General features: G+C 44.9%; 1 protein-coding gene across 1 annotated transcript in view; it reads right to left on the bottom strand.

Annotated features, from left to right (window-relative positions):
• The window catches only part of LOC138498276 (histamine H3 receptor-like), a 158,431-nt gene that overhangs the window by 32,722 nt on the left and 101,895 nt on the right, over nucleotides 1-23,814 (bottom strand). Inside the window, exon 3 of the mRNA XM_069622114.1 lies at nucleotides 4,643-4,868. Within this exon, the coding sequence (XP_069478215.1) occupies nucleotides 4,643-4,868 (226 nt within the window). The remainder of the gene's footprint in view (nucleotides 1-4,642; nucleotides 4,869-23,814) is intronic.

The raw sequence follows: 23,814 nt of genomic DNA, 5'->3' as shown, positions 1-23,814 counted from the left end.
TGGTTGTGAGGTAGTTTGGGAATCATTCGGAGCTGTTGGGAGTTCTGCAAGGAAAGGAGAATAACATCTTGGGGGCAACTCTGAAAAAATGAGAGATTGCTAGGGTCACCAGTGGGCTTCTTAATTCTAAGGATGACAATAGCTGGTTTGTAGTAGGGGGGAGATATCTGATGTGACAGAGAAATTGATATGGGTAAATATGTGAGAGAATGTGGCAGGAGCAAATTCTTTGATCGTATGTGGTGCGAAGGGGTCAAACGGAGCATCAAATAACTGCGCTGAGTGGATGGCTATATGTTTAGTTGGGGAGGTGAGGATAAGTGGCACATGGAGGAGAGTGTAAGGTGATAGTATTTGGAAAGAATGAGGGAGGTATAATAGGGTTGGCATAGGATTTCATATTATTGTGATTTTGGAGGAGAAGTTGGAAGCAAAGTCATTATCCAAGGGAGAGGACAACAGGGAGCAGTTTTTGTAGGCAACAAAACCTGGACAGATATAGACATTTTGCAGGGGTTGGAGCAGGGATGATATAAGGTCAGTACAGTATGTTGATTGGCAGAATGGGGAGCCGAATCAAGGCAAGGTAAGAGTGTGAGAGAAGCAGCATGGGAGTGGTCTTTATTCCAGCAGTGTATGTGGAGATTCTTGGCTGTCCTCAGTTGTTAGATGGCTGGAATGATCCATGGTTGAACGCAGGGAACGGAGGTGGTGTAGGAACTAGCAGGATAGTGATAGTCAAAGGAGGTGGGAAGTGCATTGTTGAACTCAGTAAAGACAAGATCAATGTCCGTGGCAGGTGGAGAAAGGAAGACTTGATGAGAGGACTTGATTTGGTCGTAGTATGATGCAATGGAGTTGGGTTTGGTCATTATCTTAGTGATAAATGAAGGATAGTTTAGTGTGAATGGAGGGGAAACAGAAAGGGTGAAATAAGTAAGTGAGTTATCATGGGGAGAGCAGTTGATAGTGATGGCAGACAAGTGGAGGGTGCGAAGGATTAAAAGAGGAGAATAATAGAGTTGCAAAGAGTGAGTTAGCCAGTTATATAGGCTGAGCAGTGAGTGGTCAGAGAGAGTGGAGTTAAACTGCAATGAATTTGCATTTGTGCTGGTGGGGAGGGGGCGATCACTCATTATAATCAAAGGGACATCAGCTGCCAAACATTCTAGTAGTAGATCTAGATTGGCAAAGAAGAGAGTTGGGGTGATTGGTTGGTTACAAATGAGGAGGCTAAAAAAGGGAGTCTGGGGAGAAGAGGTGGACAAGGATGTGTTCAAAGGATAAGGGGTTAAATCAGAAGGAAGCTCAAGGGCTGATGAGGTGCCTTTTCTAGAATATTAGTCCAACAACAACACCTTTCTTAGAGAGTTATGGGGAGTAGGAAAAGGTGTAACCTTCACAACCAAATACAAGTGGCAGAAAGAAAGAATCCATAAGTATCTATCTAAAGACAGCCGGTTCAACAGTGATGCCTTATTTAGGAAACAGTAACGTTTTTAATTGGTTTATGAAAATAGTTAAGTATGGTGTGATCTGCATACTGATGGATGGAGATGTTGAGACTGAAAGCCAGATCTCCCAATGGCTTCATATAAAGATTGAAAATAATTGGTTACAGAATAGGTCAGTCTATAACACCAGAAAGCACAGGATGAACTGTGGAGCTGGAAATACCAGTTTGAACTACTTAAAGCCTATTTCAAAGAAAATGGTAGAACCAATTGAAATCTGCTCACCCTGTACTCATGCATTGGAAAATGGTTAAGTACACGTGGTAGTCCACAGACTCAAAAGCTACTGCGAGATCCAGCAACATAAAGCGACAGGCACCAGCGCCATCAGTGATGAGAAGGATATCATCAACTACCTTGAGCGTCAATGTCTTAATTCTGTGATTGGCCCTAGAGCCAGACTGTTAAGAGTGAGAAAATGTGCCTTGACAATAAAAACATCTGAGTAGAGAGAGACTATTTTTACAGAATCTTTCATAAAAAGGATAAACTGGACACTGGCTGACAGTTGTTTAACACATCTATGTCCAAAATATGTGTGTTTAAAAGTTGGAGTATTGATCCGTGTTTTCAGGTAATCAAAGAAAAGAACCTGTCTGTAACGGATGTGACAGTGATCTGATGGAAGGCTGTTCATGATATTAAAGGAAAATCTTTAATAATTTTGCTGGTATGAGATCTTTGGAATTAAATGTAGCTGATGATGAACGTAAGTCAAACCCTAGGGTCAGTAACATCTACAAGAAAATCAAAGCTGGGAATAACACTTAGAGGAACTTTGCACCCAGAACAGAAATCGCTTCAAGCAAAAATATGCGTAGAAAAATGAGATGTAATGCCGACCCTCTTCTTACCATGCTTTAGTTGTGGGGAGTGGTACTATTGGAAAATAATAACACCAATACACATCGAGCAAAACCTATGAAAATAGAAGCCAATGGGAATAATACCGGAAGATCTAGGACTAGAAGACATAGAATAACAGTACACTTTTTAGTTTAGCTAAAAACCATCCATAAGCTGGAACTATGGCAGTTCGAGTTCAGATAGGAGGTATATGACATGTGAGGAGAGAATCCAGGCTTGTGGGTGTTGCTTGGTTATTTACCCACGCGTTGACTGCCCATAGCCATAATAGCCCCTTTGGCCAATCCCACCAAGTACCTGCCCCTTCCCACGAAAGCACATCCTCGTTGCATCTCTTTGATCTAGTTCTGTCAAGCAGTAGCATTCACCTGTGGCCTATCAGTGCCATTTCTATTCTAAGCAGTCTGTGGAGAGTTAAAGGCTTAATTTCAGCCCCCAGTGTGCTATTGGTACAATAACAATGTCTTAGTCAAGGGCACCTTCACCCACTTGATGTATCTGTTCCCTTCACTGAAGACCTCTTTACAACAAGCATTGACAAAGCCAATACCTTTGGCTTATTTATAGGTATTAAAAAGGCATTTGCTAGGCATTCCTATGATATGCCCTGTTCATCACCACAGTGCCAGCTGTTACCATGTTATGGCCAGGTAGTAACATTATGTCAGCACCTGACTTATGCCTACACAAAATCTAAAACGGCTGGCTTTGCCAGCCCTTGTTTTACTGGCAACAAAGGGAGATAGAAGAAAAACCTTAATTGTGCACCTGTGTTGCATAAAGAGACTATGACCGAGCGCGCGCGCGCGCACGCACGCACACACACACACGCCTGATATGCAGAGAACAGCTTGGCTTCTTTGCATGTTTGGCAACAGTGCAGATGTCGCCTATGCCCTTCGACATTAATATTAGGTACGTTTTGCAAAGGACTCTTGGCAAGCTGATCTCTACAGGAAAGATATCTGCATACCCAGATTCCTCGCAAACTCACTCGCACGTTCGTGAAGATCAATACACCAGACATGTATCTCTTAGGAAGCTCAATGATGGCGGGGACGTGCACAGCCTAATTGTGGGAATGTGTAGAGGCAAGCAGCACTCCAGGCCCACGTCACTGGAGCGATGCGCTGTGATGTTGATGCGCTGAGTGATGGCTGCCTTCACATTATACTCACTTGTACTGAAGTCACACAGTTCACCAGCAGTGCTGTGCTGTGTGTGCTTTTCGTGTCAGGCTAATGCAGGGTTAAGGGCACTATTTCAGAGAACACTGTGCAGTTATATATGAATGGTTCTCTACTTGTTGGGATCTGAGCCGGGGTTCAGCTAAAGTGTTTGACAGGGTTGGAGTTGCAGCTCATGTTGCGCGCACCTTATTGTTTGAACGCAATGCGTCATGCGTCAATCTTGCCCTTTCTATTCTTCCAAAAATGACCTTGGTGAGAAGTGTTGCAGAAATGCCGCACCAATGCAAGTGCAATTAGGAGTGTCTAGGGAACACATTGCCCTGGCGCTTGGAATATATTCTTCAAATAACATGTTTCTGCCCCAGTGCTTGTCGTTTGCCCTGGAGCAAGAGAGGGAAATGGTTGCTCTAGTGCTATTTGCACTTGCCCCCGTGCACACTTTACAGTAACACGTTCTCACTGCACAGCTCAAACAGGAGGCTGTTTCTACTCGACTTATGCAACAGATGTTCTACTTTAAATATCTTGCTTGTGTGTGCAGGCGAATACACCCTCTACAAATATTAAAGCATGCGACACACTACGGACGTGTCTTGTTTTGTGCTACTGGAGGCTTTCAAACATCACAAAAAGCCCCTGAAACTGATCAATATAAAATCATTGTTACCTTACAAATAGCATTAGATTGTTCCCAGGTTTTTTTTAAGGTATTGCCCCTTCAAAATACTGTTTATGTTTTGATATTCAGCTTTCATGAAGAGTGGTATATGCATCACAATAGTACTTATTAAACATGGGCTGCCGTGTCGTCACTGGCCATGTGAAGAAATCTGATATACAAAGTAATAGCGCACATTCTAGATGCGTTTTTAGGAATACAATAATGTGTTTTTCTTCAGTTGTTTGGGTGCTGACAGCACTGTGCCTCTCCTCTAGCAGAGTGTGACTCTCCCTCACATTAATTAAACTCACAACCAACTGGAATTATGTGTGGTTTTGCCAAGGAATTCGGCTACAAAGATTTACTACACAGGACTGTAATGTGAGCATCTCCTGCTCTGGCCATCTTACTTTTGACTCTGCCAACATCAATCAAGTCTACAGCATCCTTCAGGCCTGGATGGCAGAACATCACCTTTGCCCGAATGATGACAAAAGAGAACTGCTCATTGTATGCTCCAATCAGCACTTTAAACAACTGGTTCCAGCTTTCGTCTTCTTCTCCATTGACGGCAACATCACCATGGTATTCTATCCAGCCATGTGAAAACCCTGGGCATCTACCTGGATGCAGAACCTTTGATGCAAAAACATGTTAGGTATCTTGCCTCTGCCTCGTCAGCAGCCTACTCCATCAAACACATTAACCACAGCAGAAAGCTCCTATCAGCTGACAACTGTCTCATATTAGCCAGAGCTATTATTGGCAGACAATTCGATTACTGTCATGCCATACTCTCAGGCACTTCGGTGAAAAACGTGACTAAACTTCAACTGATCCAAAACAATTCCCTCCTGGCAGTTTGGGGCATGAAGAGAAGCGATCACATCTCAGAAGCAAGCAGAGATGCTCATTGGCTACCTGTCAAATCTTGCAATGAGCTTAAAATCCTTTAGATAACCCATTGATGCATCCATAACACTGCACCTGTCTTCCTCAGGAAGCGCATCTCCAGGAAAGCACACCGGTGTTGCTTAGGCTTCTCCGCTGCCCTGGCATTAACCATGCCCAGGTACACAAGGAAGAGAGCTGGAGGAGACAGCTTCCTGGTTACAGCACCATCGCAGTGGAACACCCGAACCCTTTCTTCCAAGGTTTACCCACAATCCTAATTTTAAGAAAACGACTTAAACATTGTTGTTTAACAAGTATTTCTAAGCTTCACTTTACCACATAATTCTTACTGTCTGTTTACCAACCATGTACCAGCGCCGTGATGTGTCTGGGTGCTGTCAACAAATTAAATAAATAAGTAAATAGTGCCACATGGCAAAACACACCCCTTATTTTTTATTTTCAGTTATCTCTTAATATATGAGAGAGTGATATGGGAAAATGTTTTGTCGCATCACATATCATATCCTACATGTGCTCTGTGACCTGAGCTCAAACCACGGATCCTACTGCCATCTCTTCCTATGTGACCCCTCTTTCCCTCCTAGCAGGACCTTGTTCTGGGGCCCAACAAAAGGGACCACTTCTGTTCCACTTAATGGCTCTTCCCTCGTATGTAAGGTGGCACCTATTCCTAGTGAAGGAATTCACCCTAAACCAGCAAGATCACCTCTCCTCTCATTGCCCAGTTTTCCTTGCACCCTGACTGAAAGCAGCAACTTTAGTTGGTGAGACCCATTATGTTGACCTCCACTACCTTTAAGATAGTTAACATGTTGCTTTCACATGAAAACAGCAGCTCAATACATGTGGACATGATGGTGATGGTTATTAGTCCAGGATGCTGCTATCTGACACAACGCAAGGAGGAATCACCCAAAAACAGTTCCATATTAAGTGAACATAATTATCATCAGGAGCCAGACCTTTCACGTTATACTAGGATCTAGCACGCTTGCCAGGCACATAGTAGTATTTATTTTTTATATTATTTCTCTTGATTCTCACACTCCCCCTACCCTCATTGATTCCTGGCAGGCCAGATGACACTCTAACCAACGCCTCTTCTACAGTGTGCTCTGGTCCTCCTGCTGCCCAGCATCCATCAGTGAGGGCAACCGCCGAAAAGTGCATCCCCTGTTTTGCCCTGGCGGCCTCATGTGACCCATGCATTGGTCCACGGCAAAAATGCACAATGGCACCTCTCACACAGTACACCCAATGCGCTCTAAAAGACCTACGCTGTGCCAGCCTCATCATCATCACAAGCTCCAAACTGTATCTTGGCTCCCTCTAATGACTCTACACCACTAAGTTGCCCATCTGTCTTCCCCAAGCACAGATGCTGAAAATGCTCTCACACAATCTCCTGCCTTAATATTAATGCCTGATTATCTGCCAAACATGCCCAAGAAATCCACATCATCATCACAGATACAAATCTCAATCTGTTCTTCACCACTGAGGCATGGTTTACTGATGTCTCTGGTGTGTCTGTTCCCCCATGAAAGTATTTTCCATCACAACTACTCATTTCACCACACAGAATAGCCCACAAGTGGCACTGGAGGGGTGGAAGGAAGTCTTACATGAGAACATTCTCACTATCTCCATCCTTCATCACCCTCAACCAACAATTGTCACCAACTTGACATTCAGCTAGCACTACATGCATGATTTACACGTGTTGCCTTTTACTACCACCAGAACCATGCAGCAAGTTTTTCCCACACCTTTCCCTCCTGGAACTTTTCTTGCTTTCCTTCCAGCACCTACTTAACTTTGGGGATTTCAGCTTCTGATTAAAATAAGGCAACATCCATTATCCCTGGAGTTGATCAACATCTGCGAAAGCCACAAACTGGATGTATTTAAAAAAACCAAAAACACTCACGAACCTAGGGGCACACCCTGGACACAGTCCTCCAGCATAGGCAGATGAAAGTTACAAACTGAACCTATTGCAAAAGGGATTTCCTCACAAAACAAGGGGTGTTACCTAGAAACAGCGCTAGTGCCCTGACAGCTGGTGGGCACATTCTATTTCCTTTAGGTCAAACAGCCTGGCCATGAAACCATTATCTTACTCCAAAACCTACAAAATCTGCCCCCGAATAACAAATCCCAGATTCAAACAACATTGCACCACTCCCACAAAAAACACCTTATCCAACCTAGCAGAGAAACTATGGTGGCCAGCATATGCAAATTGGACATCCCTGCCCCAACTGACTCTCATCTAACTACCTTCTATAATAATATAACATGAACAGTCAAATCTAGTGGCAGCAGTACTTTTGATGCAGAATCTTGGAAACAATCGGAATTGTTCAAAAAGGTCAAAACCCTACGTTCCTACCGATGCCCACACTCAACCTCACCCCATATCCAAGAGCTTTATGATTGGTTATTTCACAAGAAAGGTGCAAAGAATCAGGGCAGCCATCACAGAGGCAAACATTATTAGAAAATACCCACTCACGCCCTAAAATGCCTCCCCCACCTCAGCCAAACCAGCAGCATCACCTTCACCACAGAAGACAAAGTACTCCACCCTTAATTAAAACTCATACGTGATGTAGCAATGCGATCTCTGCCTCCAAGCCACTACTGCATCGTATGGGAATATACTATAAACCCACATCCCCACCACACTGATCAGCTCCATCCAATTTGTACTAAGTGACTAGCCTAAAAAAACTCCTAGTCATGCCCTCCTAAAAACAGTTCTCAAGTCCAGGGACCATGCGTGTGGACGATATATGCCCACGTTTTTGAGAAGACGTACGCCGCCCCCGCTGTGTGTTTAACAAATTAATAAATAAAACAAAAAAACAACAAGCTGCTGTCAGGTTTTGAACCCTGGATAAGAATCGAACCGTGGTCTCATTTTACTGAAGCAAGACACTTAAGCGCAAGACCACGGCAATGGTTAGAAGTACAATTTCAAAACGTCTCATATTGACATCTTTCTATATGAACATGTTTTGTTACAGGGTCTCAGATTTTAAAGGTGTGTGCATTTTTTGTTTAAGCAGCAAGGTATTATGAAAATATGTTCCCTTGGCAAATTCTTTTTGTCCTGTGTGCTTTCTTCAATTGTGGACAACAACCCTGACCGAAGTTTGCATATTTCACATTGACGTCCCGTGACATCACTTCCCAATGCTCGCCAGAGTGCCCCTACTTTTTTTTTAGGACTCGAGCCATGCCTAAAAATATCATGTACCCAGTAGGCCTTAATGCCTACCTCCCATTCTCTGGAGTTCCGTGGCATTCGAAAAACCTGAAAGAAGTTGTGATATCACAACTTCTGGAACAAATATAAGAAATCAAAATCCTTGACTCGCACCTACCAGTCTTCTTCCCCAAACATGAAACAGAATCATCCCTAGTATGGGGTGACCAGCTTAACCTAGAAGACTTGTGATCCCTCAGCATGCTTGCCATGTCTGATCTCCCTGATGACTTTTACCTTGCAGACCACAGCACCCTCATCCACTGGCTTAATCTATAACTAGAATCTTCATCACAGCTAGGTTTATGTCCTTCCTACCTGACCACGTGTAGAGTGCAAATCTATGGTCATGTCCTCACAGCTGGCTCCAATGCAATATGGAGGCCCAAAACATCTCCCTCTTGACGTTTCATGTTAACATCTACATTTAACACATGAATAATCAACTCCAAGCCCATTATCTACAAGTCCACTCATATGCAGATCACATGTCACAGGTCACCAAGGCTAATTTAACCAGACAATTCAATTTAATAAGGCAATAAAATGATTTAAGGCCAATGATCACTAAATTATGAAAACACACTCAAATCTTATGGATCAAAGGTGGAAATCCTAGTCCTCAGTTCTCAAAACATCTCGTAAAATGGTCACCCAGTGCCTCCCTACCACATTCTTTGGATAATGTATATATCTATCTATCTATCTATCTATCTATCTATCTATCTATCTATCTATCTATCTATCTATCTATCTATCTATCTATCTAAAGCAGAACATCTCTTAGTTTTTTCCTTATTCAATTCCACACTGTTCCACCAATCTGCACCAAATTATGCATAAGTATCTGTTAGGACCCTCTGGACATTGCTGGCTACATGACATTTGGGTCCTAGAAGGACCGGACAGAGCTAATTTTAACCCCGTCGACATGTGGAACAAAACCTTAAAAACACATTTCATGGACATAGGGTGCACCATTTCTGAGATATTTGCACCGCAACAAACAGCACCGCGCCATTGTGAGGAGACAGTTGGGGAGAGCGCACAGAAGGTCCCAGTTTGCTGCAGCACACTGACTCTCGCCTTTCCACCACATCTGCTCTGGGGTATGTAAGCCAGCTACACGTGCCCATTCTCAGAGAACTTTACTTCAGAGTGCAAAGCAGATCAAACGATAAGCGACTTGCAACTGCGACCTACAGGATCATTGATTTTCAACAATTGATGAGAGTGGTCTAATGTCTGTCTACAGAACCCATGTGGAGTATGGATACTTTTTGCTAGTAAAATATAAGCAAGGAAACTTGGGAGGCTGTGAACTCAGCATGGTAATGTTGGTATGGTGATGTTTATTTATGTAGAGTGTATACACAGGCAAGTGTTTCAAAGCGCTCAAAGAGGGTGGGAACACAGGGAAAAAACAACAGTCGCTCAGAGCCCTTGATTTCTGGGAGGATAACGGTCTGCACAGGCAGATTAAGTGAATATGATACATTTAACAGTTTAGATAGAGTAAATAGGCCTGGCAGCGATTCTGCAGTTTTTTCAAGTGCACATTAAGGGGTAAAGACAAGGGAGAACAGACAGAATGATCTTCAGGCAGGGCTGTACACAGATCGTGCAAGTGCGGGAAGGGCAACGGCGGGGCAGGGGACCACGTGCACCCAGTCGGTAGAGACTGGTGAAGTGCTGAAAGAAAGCTCTCAAGGTTTTATTACAAGTGCTGTGGGGGGGAGGGCATGGAGGGTTCCCTGAGGTAAGTGTAGAAGGACTGGCAGGCGTGCCTGGGACCTATGAAACTCTGAGGTACACCAGGCGGCCAGTCAGTAAATTGTGTGGAAAGGAGGGCAAGAAGGAAGAGCAGAGAGTTTGATTAGCAGGGTAGGGTGAGAGAGAAGGAAGATGAGAAGAGGAAGGTCTTGAGGAGTTTCCGGAACTTAAGGATATCAGGCTCAAGACGAAGGGTGGCAGGAAGGTTGTTCTAGAGGGAGGCACTTGAGCATGAACTCATAGGTCGGCATAGTAGTTAAAGCAGTGTTTTTCCTAAAGAAAATATGAAACATAAACCTTTCCTTTATCCTGTAGGAAAGCCATGCAGTAGTTGTAAGCACACTAGTTAACTCCAGGATAGATTACTGCATCTTCCTACATGTGGGCCTCCCTGACTAGCAATTAAAAAGGCTGCAAAAAATCCAAGTCGCTGCAGGAAGACTCAAATTCTGACTGAAAAAATGTGAATTAGTCACCATCCTATACAGAAACTTCCACTGTGTCTCCATGCAGGCCAGGCTCTGCTTCAGAATTCTGTGCAGCTACACATATTCCTGAGCAAAAAAGACACATATTGCCTCCAAGATATGATGAAACCCCAATACCCAGTCAGGGACGAACAACCAACTGATCATCCTCAAACGCAGATGCAAATGTCAGGCAGATAGGCAGCCATTTCATGGACATGGTTCCCCATATGTAGAATAACCTCCTGGGTGACCAAAGACCTGCAAAATATCTTTAGGGCTGAGCTCAAAACAATGTGATTGAAGCACCCCACCAAAATCTGTAAGCAGACGAGACTGAAACACGTGGCTATGGTGCCTGATGCAATTTAGTTGTGTAGGGTGTAAGATACAAATCAAACTAACACAGAGAAACATTACACTGTGATGACTGGGGTCTCATTAGAACTGTGATGAGAAATGTGGAGGTTCCAGTGTTCGGATGGCTGCAATGCGTTGACCTTCCTAAAGACCAAGGTTTATTTGGGTACATTGGCAACATGGAGAAATTATCCTCCTCGAAGAAAGACAATATGACGAGATTTAAAGATGTCTGGTCAAAGTTCTGGGTCTTTTATCGTGAGAGTTAATACACTCTGGGACATACTGCACAAAGTTAATTGACTGTATTGTAATTAACGTTTGTGGCCTCACCCTTTCTCTTTTTCCAACGTATCTTCTACCCCCCCAACCCTCCTTATTCCAACACATTTCTTAAGAATAATATTATGTCTGTACTCTGTCTGGGCGCATGAGGAATTCCCGTTTGTTGCAGGTCTCCTATAGACTATGAAAGCAAGCCTTTAATCATATGTACGTTAGTATGCATGTTGGGTGCTTTCCCTTCCTTGTGTGATATTGAAGTGAGACGTTATCAGGGATGTCATTTGGGGGTCACCACGGGTCACAGCCGGGACCGCTGTGTTCTCTCTTGCTACCCCTGTAAAATAAAATGTTTTAATTTAAGCTCCTGGAGTAGGAGGGGCACCACCACACCACGGCTCGGGGTGCCCTGGCGCAGTCTTTACCCATCAGGGTGAAGGCTGAGCCGGGGCTTGCAGCATGAGAAGGAAGCGCTCATTAACGGTTGGACCGCACCATGACATGTAGCAGGTGTCAAATGCCATGTTTAGCTTCAACCCCTTTTCCTCCGGCTTCCTCGTTGCTGATATACAGGAACCAGGAAGCAATTCCCGCTTTCTGGCTCCTGTTTGTGAGCAGCACAGAGGAGCCGTGGGTGGCCTGGAGTGATGGACCGGAACTGGAAAAACAGGTAAGAAGTCTATTTAAAAAAAAAATGTGATGTGTATTTTGCACGTGTGAAGTGCGTGTCAGATGTATGTATGTGCTATGGGTCAGTGAGTGGTGGGTGAATGAGATGAAATTTGATAGTGAGTGTGTTTGAATGTACTGGGAGGGTGGGTGTTTTTGTGCATGTGTAGATAATGTAGTGAGAGTAGATGTGAGAAAAGGTGAATGAGTGTGTGACAGGTGGGTGAATGAGTATAAATGTGATAGGATGAGTTTGTGTCTGTGTGGAGAATGCAGTGTGAGTGGATGCAACAGAAAGTGTATGGGTCAGTGAGTGGTGAGTGAATGTATAGGAATGTGATAGTGTGTGTTTGAATGTTATGGGTGGGTGGTGCGTTCCTGTTTGGAGAATCCAGTGCAATGGATGTGAGAGGTTTATGGGTGAGTGAATGGTGGGTGAGTGAGTAGGAATGTGAGTGTATGTGTGTATAAATGTTCTGGGTGGGTGTGTGCCAGTGTAAGTTTATATGAGAGAAGGTATATGGATGAGTGACTGGTGGGTGAATGGGTATGAATGTGCTTGTGTGTGTGTGAATGTTCTAGGTGGGTGAGTACATGCATGTGTGGTGAATGCAGTGTGAATGAATGTGAGAGGAGATGTATGGGTGGGTGAAAGGGGATTCCTGTGTGTGTGTGTTAAGCACTGGGAAACTGGGTATCGCTAGAGCATTTTTGACACATCCTTTATTGGCTTTGCATGTTTTACTGGTATTTTCGGGCAAAGCCATGTTCATGTGTATCATTACATGGCTAGAATGGCATTTGTACAGCTAGTCTAGCCACTGCTTACTGTAGCATGACATGTATTACTTTGCATCTTTGATAAAGCAAGCATGATACGTAGTATCACCTCGCTAGACTGATGTTTTGGTGTAGGGGCCTTTATATTTCTTACTGTAGCATGACTTTTTATTAACTGAGCATGTATGACGAAGCAAGGATGATAAGTGTTCTTATGGGTCTAAACTGACTTACATTGGAACCAGTTTGGACATGTTTTCTATTATCACACGTCACTTTTAATGGCCAAACCAATGAGAGCTTTGTACCTAGTGCCAGTAATGATACGATAAAAAACATCTGAAAGCAAACATGAGTATGTTCTTATATGGGAATACTAGCATATGTTGGTGGAGCCAGCTTGGAAATGTATGGGCACAGCCAGCATGAACATGTTTTTTATACTGGCATATATTGAAGGGGCCAGCATGACAATGCATTGGGAAATGAGCTTGTGCACTTTTGGTTACTTGAATCTATTTGACTTTTTTGCCATGAGTTATCCTACACCCTACAAAACCAATTGTAAACTGTGGCCTAACCACATTTTCACAGAAAGTGTGCTGCGTAATGCAACATTTTAAGTCAGTGTTCAAAACATTGTCTCATAGGAGCGGGAAGAATCCCCTGACCCCACCCAAACTCTTTTTCGTTATTTCGGGCCCCTCGCTATGCTCGGTCACAATCTCATTTTTGTGGCAAATATTTACACCCTCCAATAAAACAACTCACCAGCCACCACTATACTAGGTGAAACATTTAAGATTTTGTTCAAAAACATATTTACTTCTTTCACTTGGAGTAGTGTATACCCCTGCAGTGGCATAATCACCATGGACATTGTGAACACGTGTGTAACGCTCACCTGATTCTCGCAGAGGCGCCGGTCTTGACTGGGCGACTACCGTATCTTCAAAGGTGATGTGTAGCACCCGGTTGGCTCTTTGGGCTGGACCTCTGTGCACTGTATGCCTGACGTGCAGAGTAAGATGTCTTAGGTAAGTGAATGCCGAGCTCTCCATCTGCCTCGGGCCAGGGTGCTGTAACCAGTTTCTTCACTGGATAGGTAGCGCAGGCCTCTTGACTTCAGGGGACTGCTGTCCGTCGTTTACTGCACGAACGGTAAGTTTCGAGTCATTCAAATGTCTTTAAAGTCTTTAGTAATGATGTCTCTTGTTTTGCAGGGTTCCGGCGATGGCGGATGACGGGCTGAAGTGAGTTGAAGATGGAGCCCGTGTGATGAATAGAAGCGCCTGGAAGCACGTAAGTAAGCGCTTGTTGCCTGCTTCACTATGCGCTCTAACTGTCTTTTTATTTTGCAGGCACGAGTTCGGAGCGGCTGCAGGGTGCCGGAATACCCACTGGATTAGATGTGGAAAGGAGTAATGGCACGTGAGTATTAAAGTTCCCCAATGTCTTTAAACGCACCTTGTTTTGTCTTTCAGATGCGGGATGCAGCGCCGAAGGCCTCCGGAGCGTGCGAAGAGTTGGTAAACTCTTGTCTTTCAGATGCCGGAATGCAGTGTGAAGACCTCCAGAGCGCACGAAGAGTAGGTAAGCCTTTGCCTTTCAGATGCCGGAATGCTAACCTGTTCTTTCTTGTCTTTATAGGTGTTGCTGAAGACTGGATTCAGGATGGTAAGCCTTTGCCTTTCAGATGCCGGAATGCTAACCTGTTCTTTCTTGTCTTTATAGGTGGTGCTGAAGACTGGATTCAGGATGGTAAGCCTTTTTCCTTAGGCCCAGGACCGGATGCAGAAGACACGATGAGCGTTCTGCTGCAGAGGTTGCAGAATAACGCAAAGCAAGATTCATCCACCGGGTGTGGTTTAAATAGCCTACTGTAGTGCTTAGCTGTCTCCTTCCACAGCCACGCCTAAGTAAGAAAAGAGTTCCTGGTAAGAAAAGAGTTCCTGCCTTCCAGAAGAGTTCCATTGTTCTGAATCTAGGGAGTGGCTCCAGCCCCACCCAACAGGAAAAGTAGTTCCAAACAGAAGAGGATCAGAGGCTCAACTGGCAGGCAAGTAAGCAGCATGGTCTGCTGAAGGTAAGTCCACCCAAGCATTATGAGCCCGGCGCTTCCAGCGCTGGGACTGGGCATATTTATGAGCCTGGTGCCACTGGCGCCAGGACTGGGTCCAAAAGGTCCCAATTGGGACTGGTTGGCACTCGGAACCTGGGTTATGGATCTGCTTCCAAGGGAGTTGGGAAAACCCTGACCTTTTGGAAGCAGAGATCATGACAGTACCCCCCCTCAAGGCCCCTCCCAAACCGGGCTTCTCCGGGGGTTTTGGCTTGTCAGGAAATGTTCGGTGAAATCTTTTGATTAGGCGAGGAGCGTGGACATATTCAGCAGGTTCCCAGGATCTCTCTTGGGGGCCGTAGCCTTTCCAGTCAATTAGGTAGAATAGTTTAGATTTGGAGATCTTGGAGTCCAGAATGCTTTTGACTTCAAACTCGAGTTCTCCATCCACTAGGATAGGTTTTGGAGATTTGGTTAGTCGGGTTTGAGGTTGCACGGGTTTTAATAGAGAGACGTGGAAGACCGGATGTATCTTCATGTGCGGGGGCAAGTCCAACTTGACCGCTACTGGGTTTACTATGGTAGTGATGGAATAGGGACCAAGGTATCTTGGGTTGAATGTGCGTGGCCCTTTTAGAGATAGATATTTGGTGGATAACCAGACTTGATCCCCTACTTGATAGTGAGGGGCTTCCTTCCGATGTTGATCTGCTCCTTTCTTGTATTGTTCTTTAGCCCTTTGAAGGTGAGAAACAGCTTCCTTAAAGGCTTGGGTGATTGTAGAATGCAGGTAGTCTACTGCTGGTGTTTCAAGATCTTGGAGGGGATCCAACTCCGAGGTTCGAGGGTGACTGCCGTACAAAAGAAAAAACGGGGTTTTCCCAGTTCCCGAATGGACAGAGTTATTGTAGGCATACTCGGCTATCCAAAGGATATCTTTCCAAGTTTTTTCAGTTTGTGGCAGCATGCAGCGTAAATACTGTTCCAGAGTTTGATTGGCCCTCTCGGTTAGTCCGTCGGTCTGAGGGTGGTGACTGGTCGATAGTCTCACATCAATTTGAGCCGACCGACAGCAACTTCGCCAAAAATGAGAAATAAATTGACTACCTCGATCCGAAATTAGAACCGAAGGAAAACCGTGCAGTCGGACGATGTTTTCGAGAAATTCTCGGGCCAGAGTTGCTGCTGTTGGCAAGCCTTTGAGCGGAATGAAATGCGCCATCTTGGAGAATAAGTCCACGATTACTAGAATCGTATTGTATCCGGAGCATGGAGGTAGATCGGTGATGAAGTCCATAGAAAGCGTATGCCAAGGGCGAGGTGGGATGTCAATAGGGCGTAAGAGGCCTGCTGGTCTTTCCTTTTGACTCTTGTTTTGGGCGCATACTCCACAGGACATTATAAAGTCTCTGATATCTTTTTTCCAAGACGGCCACCAGAAGTAGCGCTTGATCTTTTCTGAGGTCTTGGCTATACCGGGATGACCTTCCATTAAAGAGTCGTGATAACAAGAGATTACTTTTTTCTGTAAATCTGTGCTGGGTAGGTATAATCGTTCTTGGAAATACAATAAGTTGTCCTTTACTGCAAAGTCCTTTCCCTGCAGATGCCAATTCTGTATGTCTGCTGGAGTTACAAGTTGCCTGGCTTTATCCTTAACTTCCTCTATGGATTCTGTGGCGATTACACCCAGAATTCTTTGTTCGGGAATGATTGGTACAGGTTTAGGGTTGACCAAGTGTTCTTCCACTCCCATCCGAGAAAGGGCATCGGCTTTACCGTTCTTTGTACCAGGTCGATAGGTAATTATGAAGTCAAACTCGGCAAAGAATAATGCCCAACGGAGTTGTCTAGAGGATTGGGCTTTTGCGGTCTTCAAATATTGCAGGTTTCGGTGATCCGTAATCACAGTAACGGTGTGTCGGGCCCCCAGCAGATAATGCCGCCAAGCCTTAAAGGCAGACTTGATACCCAGAAGTTCCTTGTCAGTAATCGTGTAATTGATTTCAGGAGGCGAGAATTTGCGGGACCAAAATGCCACGGGATGCAACTGATTGGTTACCGGGTCCTTTTGTGATAGAACTGCCCCCATGGCAAGGCTTGAAGCATCAGTTTCCACGATGTAGGGGAGTTCGGGGCGAGGGTGTTTTAAGATTGGTGCAGAGATAAATTTAGTCTTCAAATCCTGGAAAGCTTGTTCCGCCTCGGTAGACCATTCAAAACGTTTGTTTTTCTTTAACAAGGCAGTGATGGGCTGGACTATTTGAGAGAATTCGGGGATAAATCTGCGGTAAAAGTTAGCGAAGCCTAACATGCTTTGCACACCTTTTACGGAGGATGGTGATGGCCATTTGAGAACTGCATCGACCTTCTTTGAATCCATACGCACTCCGCCAGGTGATAATATGAATCCCAAGAATTCAACTTCAGTCACGTTGAAAACACATTTTTCCAACTTAGCGAAAAGTTTGTGTTGACGCAATCTTTCGAGGACCATTTTCACGTGTTTCCGATGTTCAGATTTCGATGAAGAATAAACGAGGATGTCGTCAATGTAAACAACAACACATACATCTATGAGCTCTCTGAGGACATCGTTCATAAAATATTGAAAGGCGGCCGGGGCATTGCAAAGTCCGAAGGGCATGACCTGATATTCAAATAGCCCATACTTGGTGCGGAAGGCCGTCTTCCATTCATCGCCCTCTTTTACTCGTACCAAGTGGTAAGCTCCTCTAAGATCCAGCTTTGTATATATGCATGCTTTTCTGACTTGGTCCAGGAGTTCAGGGATCAAAGGTAACGGATATCTATTCTTAACGGTGATCTGGTTCAGGGAGCGATAATCGATACAAGTTCTAAGGTCTCCTTCCTTTTTTGGAACGAAGAACAAAGCTGAAGAAGCAGGGGACTTGGAAGGACGAATAAACCCATTTGCCAGGTATTGATCCAGGTATTGTCGAAGGTGAAGGTTCTCAGGCTCGGTGAGGGCATAAATTCTACTACAAGGAGGAGTAGATCCAGGTATCAGGTCTATCTGGCAGTCATAAGACCTATGAGGAGGTAGAGAGTTAGCCTGATCCTTCCGGAAAACATCTTGGTATTCTAGGTATTCGGGAGGTAACTGGGGAGTCTCTGAAGAAATTGCGGCCAGTGCAACACCAGGTTGAGGGTGACAAGTAGAGACACATTCTGGAAACTGGACCGTTCTTGCTCGCCAATCGATCAGAGGATTGTGTTTCTCTAACCAAGGTATTCCTAGAATAATCTGAAACTGAGGGGCCTTGATCACATCGAACACGATCTTCTCATGGTGTCCATCTTGACTTACTAGCGTCACCTCTTGAGTGGTATGCGTTACTGGCCCGGAGGCTATCTCCGTACCATCCACCGTAGTAATGACGTCCTTTACAGCCTTGGGACAAAGAGTTAGATTCATCCTCAAAACCATTTCATGATCCACATAATTGCCGATGGCACCGCTGTCGACGTAAGCTTCAATTGCATGTAATCGATCCGGATTATCAGGGCTAATGAGGACCATAGGTATCACGAAATGCGAGGTCACGGAACTGGTTTCCACGCTCGGCAAGAGGACCTCTATTCTTGTCGGGCGAGGTCGTTTCCCTGCTCAGAGTTTGTAACTTTGGTAACTGCAGCTCCTACTGCCTTCTTGGCAGGTTTCACCGGACAGTCTCGAAGAAAGTGCCCTGAGTTTCCGCAATATAGGCATAATTGCAACTGTTTCCTCCTTTCCCGCTCCCTTTGTGTTAGAGGACCTTTCAGACCCCCTATTTGCATGGGTTCCCCGGAGTCTACTCCTTTGGAAGGAGTTGGCGGTTTGGAAAATACTCGAGCATCAAACTTGGAACGATCGGCCTTCCTGTTCTGCAGCCTGTGATCTATTTGAACGACCAAGTCTATATAATCCGAACAGTCTTGTGGGGGATTCACTACTTGGGCTAAAACGTCTTTGAGCTCTCCACGTAGACCTCTATAAAACAGCGTAATCCTTTTTTCCTCAGGCCATTGAGTTTCCACTATAAGTCTATTGAAAGATGCAATATAAGCCAAAAGGTCTTGATTACCCTGTCGCAACGAAAGAAGCTCATTGTCCAAGGCCTGCCCCTGTGAATGTCTTGCGAACAGTTTTTCCATACTAAGCTGAAAGGCTTGAAAATCATGGAGAACCGGATCATCTTGATTAACTAGAGGGATCGACCAGTCTGCCGCATTGCCACTAAGGTACGAAAGTACAAAAGCTACTTTTGCTTGATCAGTTGGAAAGGCTGCTGGCCGGCATAAGAAGTGCAACCGGCACTGATTGATAAATACTGCAAACCTCTTTGGGTTACCAGAAAATCGTTCGGGCGGAGCCAGAGGTACATTCCCAGGTAGGTTGATCTGCACTGGATTCATAGAGGATGTTGAAGGAAGATTTGCCCCTGATGCGGGTAACGGGGTCTGTCCGGCTTGTGACTGTAGCACTTGTCTAGCAAGATTGTCTGTTCTTTCCTTGGAAATAATTAGTTCCCTTCTTAGAGCATTCGTTTCCTGACGAGCTGCATGCACTTCTGCCCTTAGTTCCCCAAGTAACCGGGCTAGGGGGTCAGTATCCAAGGTTTCCATAGCGCCTGGGCGAGAGTTTTGCGGTAGGCTTTGCGTTCTGTAACGCTCACCTGATTCTCGCAGAGGCGCCGGTCTTGACTGGGCGACTACCGTATCTTCAAAGGTGATGTGTAGCACCCGGTTGGCTCTTTGGGCTGGACCTCTGTGCACTGTATGCCTGACGTGCAGAGTAAGATGTCTTAGGTAAGTGAATGCCGAGCTCTCCATCTGCCTCGGGCCAGGGTGCTGTAACCAGTTTCTTCACTGGATAGGTAGCGCAGGCCTCTTGACTTCAGGGGACTGCTGTCCGTCGTTTACTGCATGAACGGTAAGTTTCGAGTCATTCAAATGTCTTTAAAGTCTTTAGTAATGATGTCTCTTGTTTTGCAGGGTTCCGGCGATGGCGGATGACGGGCTGAAGTGAGTTGAAGATGGAGCCCGTGTGATGAATAGAAGCGCCTGGAAGCACGTAAGTAAGCGCTTGTTGCCTGCTTCACTATGCGCTCTAACTGTCTTTTTATTTTGCAGGTACGAGTTCGGAGCGGCTGCAGGGTGCCGGAATACCCACTGGATTAGATGTGGAAAGGAGTAATGGCACGTGAGTATTAAAGTTCCCCAATGTCTTTAAACGCACCTTGTTTTGTCTTTCAGATGCGGGATGCAGCGCCGAAGGCCTCCGGAGCGTGCGAAGAGTTGGTAAACTTTTGTCTTTCAGATGCCGGAATGCAGTGTGAAGACCTCCGGAGCGCACGAAGAGTAGGTAAGCCTTTGCCTTTCAGATGCCGGAATGCTAACCTGTTCTTTCTTGTCTTTATAGGTGTTGCTGAAGACTGGATTCAGGATGGTAAGCCTTTGCCTTTCAGATGCCGGAATGCTAACCTGTTCTTTCTTGTCTTTATAGGTGGTGCTGAAGACTGGATTCAGGATGGTAAGCCTTTTTCCTTAGGCCCAGGACCGGATGCAGAAGACACGATGAGCGTTCTGCTGCAGAGGTTGCAGAATAACGCAAAGCAAGATTCATCCACCGGGTGTGGTTTAAATAGCCTCCTGTAGTGCTTAGGTGTCTCCTTCCACAGCCACGCCTAAGTAAGAAAAGAGTTCCTGGTAAGAAAAGAGTTCCTGCCTTCCAGAAGAGTTCCATTGTTCTGAATCTAGGGAGTGGCTCCAGCCCCACCCAACAGGAAAAGTAGTTCCAAACAGAAGAGGATCAGAGGCTCAACTGGCAGGCAAGTAAGCAGCATGGTCTGCTGAAGGTAAGTCCACCCAAGCATTATGAGCCCGGCGCTTCCAGCGCTGGGACTGGGCATATTTATGAGCCTGGTGCCACTGGCGCCAGGACTGGGTCCAAAAGGTCCCAATTGGGACTGGTTGGCACTCTGAACCTGGGTTATGGATCTGCTTCCAAGGGAGTTGGGAAAACCCTGATCTTTTGGAAGCAGAGATCATGACAACGTGGTGGTCGGGCCGGCCTGCATTGTGGCGTACCTTGTTCTTTGTTAAGGAGCTTGGGGGGCCATCAGCATGGCTCGCAGGGGGGCCCAAACATGTTATGCTACACCACTGATTGGGCTCTGCTCAAATTGAACGCATTCAAGTGTGATGTGAATGGTTGAGAGGGGCCGAAAACTCGATCAGGACCTTGCTCTGGTGCAACACTGTTTAAGAAAATAAGCGTTGGACAGAAGTCTGAGAGCCATGGAGTGTCTCACCCGTTCCCACTCAAACTCCTTCTTGGAATTGGTTTTGTGGAAGCTTCATTCACGGACCGGTCCTAGTGGGCCATTAAATAACACATCTCACACATAGAGCTCTGAAAATCATAGGTGTATTGAGCCACACTCTTGAGGTAAGTGCAACACCCCTATCGCCACACCTCACCACTTTAAAAAAGATTAAAGAAGAGTCATCTGCCAAAGCCTAGGATATTAATGTTTTATGTTCGGCTCCGGGTTGTGGTGGACAACATATGGTTGCTTGTCACATAACTTAACGATAAATGCACATGGAGACAGATGGCCTGAGCTTACACTCACTCACACATAGGTTTCTTCTATCATAGTGGTAGCTGACTCTTAGATACATTTATAACCAGGGAATTTTGTTGATACTAAATCCTGGTCAATGATTTAATTTTCAGGCCTTCCTCATGCAGCATTTTGCTCCTGGGTAAACAGACAGCACACACCTCCCCAGGTCAGTGCTTTTTATGTTTGTTTAACACATCAATGCCGCAGATAACGAGTACTTCTGTGTCAATTGATCAAGAGATGTTTCATACACTAGCTGTAGCCTGCGTTAGAGATTTTGTTACCTTGTTACAAGCTCTACATTTTGTATCTTTTACATATAGGCTCCATGTCGAATCTGGAAAATGACATTCCCCAAATGTGTGATCGTGGACTAATATCACCTCCCTCTGTGCCTCGGTTCACATATCTGGCTGAAATGAAAGCACATGGAAACACAGGTGTTAGACGCATCTGAAGATCGTGTGCCATCACTTCGCGCTATGTCACTTGGGATGGGGGCAAATTACATCACTTCCTGTGATATCATTGGAGGTCAAGGGCTGTGTGATGTCACTTCTTCTACCCATGACATTTTGGTGAAAAGACGTCCATGTACGTTATGTTGTCAAATTTGTTTTTTAAATCAAAATATGATGCACATTTAAAAAAGAAAAAGGTGTTCACTTTTTTATAATTGAGTCAAAATGTTTGCGGTACATTTCTGGGAGGTTTGGTGGAGCAGAGAAGAAAGGTCGCAATTTGTTGTGACCCACGATATAACTCTTTGCATACTTTGAAGATATTTCTAATCTACAATAGCTCAATTCTTGACCATACTTAAGAGGGAAGAAAATGCAGAACAGACTTCAGAAAAGGGAATGCATGCGTTCCTATCAGAATATGAATCCTACTAATAATGGTGGCTTGCCATTGCTGTGACCTTGGTGTTTACCTTTAAACATCACGGAATCGCTTCATCAGCGACTTCCATTATTACCCGCACGACTGAGGCATATAAAGCAGCCAAACATTGAGGAAAAACTTTCATGGCAGAAAGCCAAGATCTGACAATTAGGTATTACAGAACTTGCCAATATAAATAGGTGAGGGCTGTATACTCTGCAACACGTGTCGCCTCCTGGTCGCTAGTTATGGCTTGCAATAAGAACACGACAGGTGCAGATGTCGGCATCGCACAATCCAGGTGGTATTGCGATGAAGATTGTGCAGTTATTTTCTAATAATGCTATAACTCCATGAACCACTGGATGTCAGCATAGGGTGACCAGACTTTCAAATCAAAAAACCGGGACGGCCAACAACATAAAAGAGGCCCCATCGCAGCCCAATAATGCCCCTCCCCCAACACGCCCCCACAACCACCCCCCCTACCATATTTCCCGCACTTCTCCTTTCTATAAACTGTATATAATCTAATTTGTGCAGTTTTGTCTGTGAATCGTGGCATGTTAATTCAAAACGAGCATGAGCTCTAATTGATATTACATGGCTTGCTGTACAATAATTTCCAATCCAGTCTCTGTGGCACAGTCAGTAAGTGTTCTGAGAGGTTGGGGGTTCGAGCCAAAGATACGGTTTTAATTACCGTAGCCCCCAAACATGCAAACCCCGGATGGGGTTTCAAAAAGGAAAAAAACTCCCGGGACCCCGGAGGGTGATTTCCCCGGACTGCCCCGGGAAAACCCGGACGACTGGTCACCCTATGTCAGCATCACTACGTGGAATCAAATTACAAGACGCAATAGAGCAAGATCACGGGAGACACGAGGGACATGAATTACTCCCTGCAGCAAATCAATGAGCATGATCACCTTTCAACATGTTAGAAACCAATTGGAAACACTACACACACGTAATAGGAGACACTATGAATCTCATGGTGAAATGAGAGGGCGGCCTCATCTCAGTAACCCGGCCATGTATTTATCAATGCAGGGAGTATGGTGTTGGCTTTACTTGCAACTGCTCTGTTTAACTAGAATTGGTTTGCGTTTTTCACGATCAGAAATACAGACAGGTTTGTAGTACGCTCCCCATCATATATATATACGACCTCTAAAGGACCATATAACGTCATCCTATGCCCCTTCGGTGCCCTTCCTATGTATATTCTGCAGATTTACTTGCCATGCAATTTATTGTATCGTATTGCATCGCCTTTCAGAGCACACACACTCGGCCTCCACGGTGGAAGTTGCAACAACAAAAAGTTGCAAAATATTTTATTAACACATTCCTAAAGTGCATAACGTTTACACATTCCTTAAAATACATGTTTCGTCCTTGTTTAAAAGTTGCCAATAGCTAGTTTAACTTTACCACACAATTTCGAATTTTATAACAATTAAAATGTTATTTA

Source organism: Ambystoma mexicanum, chromosome 5q (assembly GCF_040938575.1).
Source record: "Ambystoma mexicanum isolate Mex_15411 chromosome 5q, UKY_AmexF1_1, whole genome shotgun sequence".
Classification (NCBI taxonomy): Eukaryota; Metazoa; Chordata; class Amphibia; order Caudata; family Ambystomatidae; genus Ambystoma; species Ambystoma mexicanum.
Note: the sequence above shows the minus strand (reverse complement) of the source record. Positions and strands in the feature narration are given on the sequence as shown.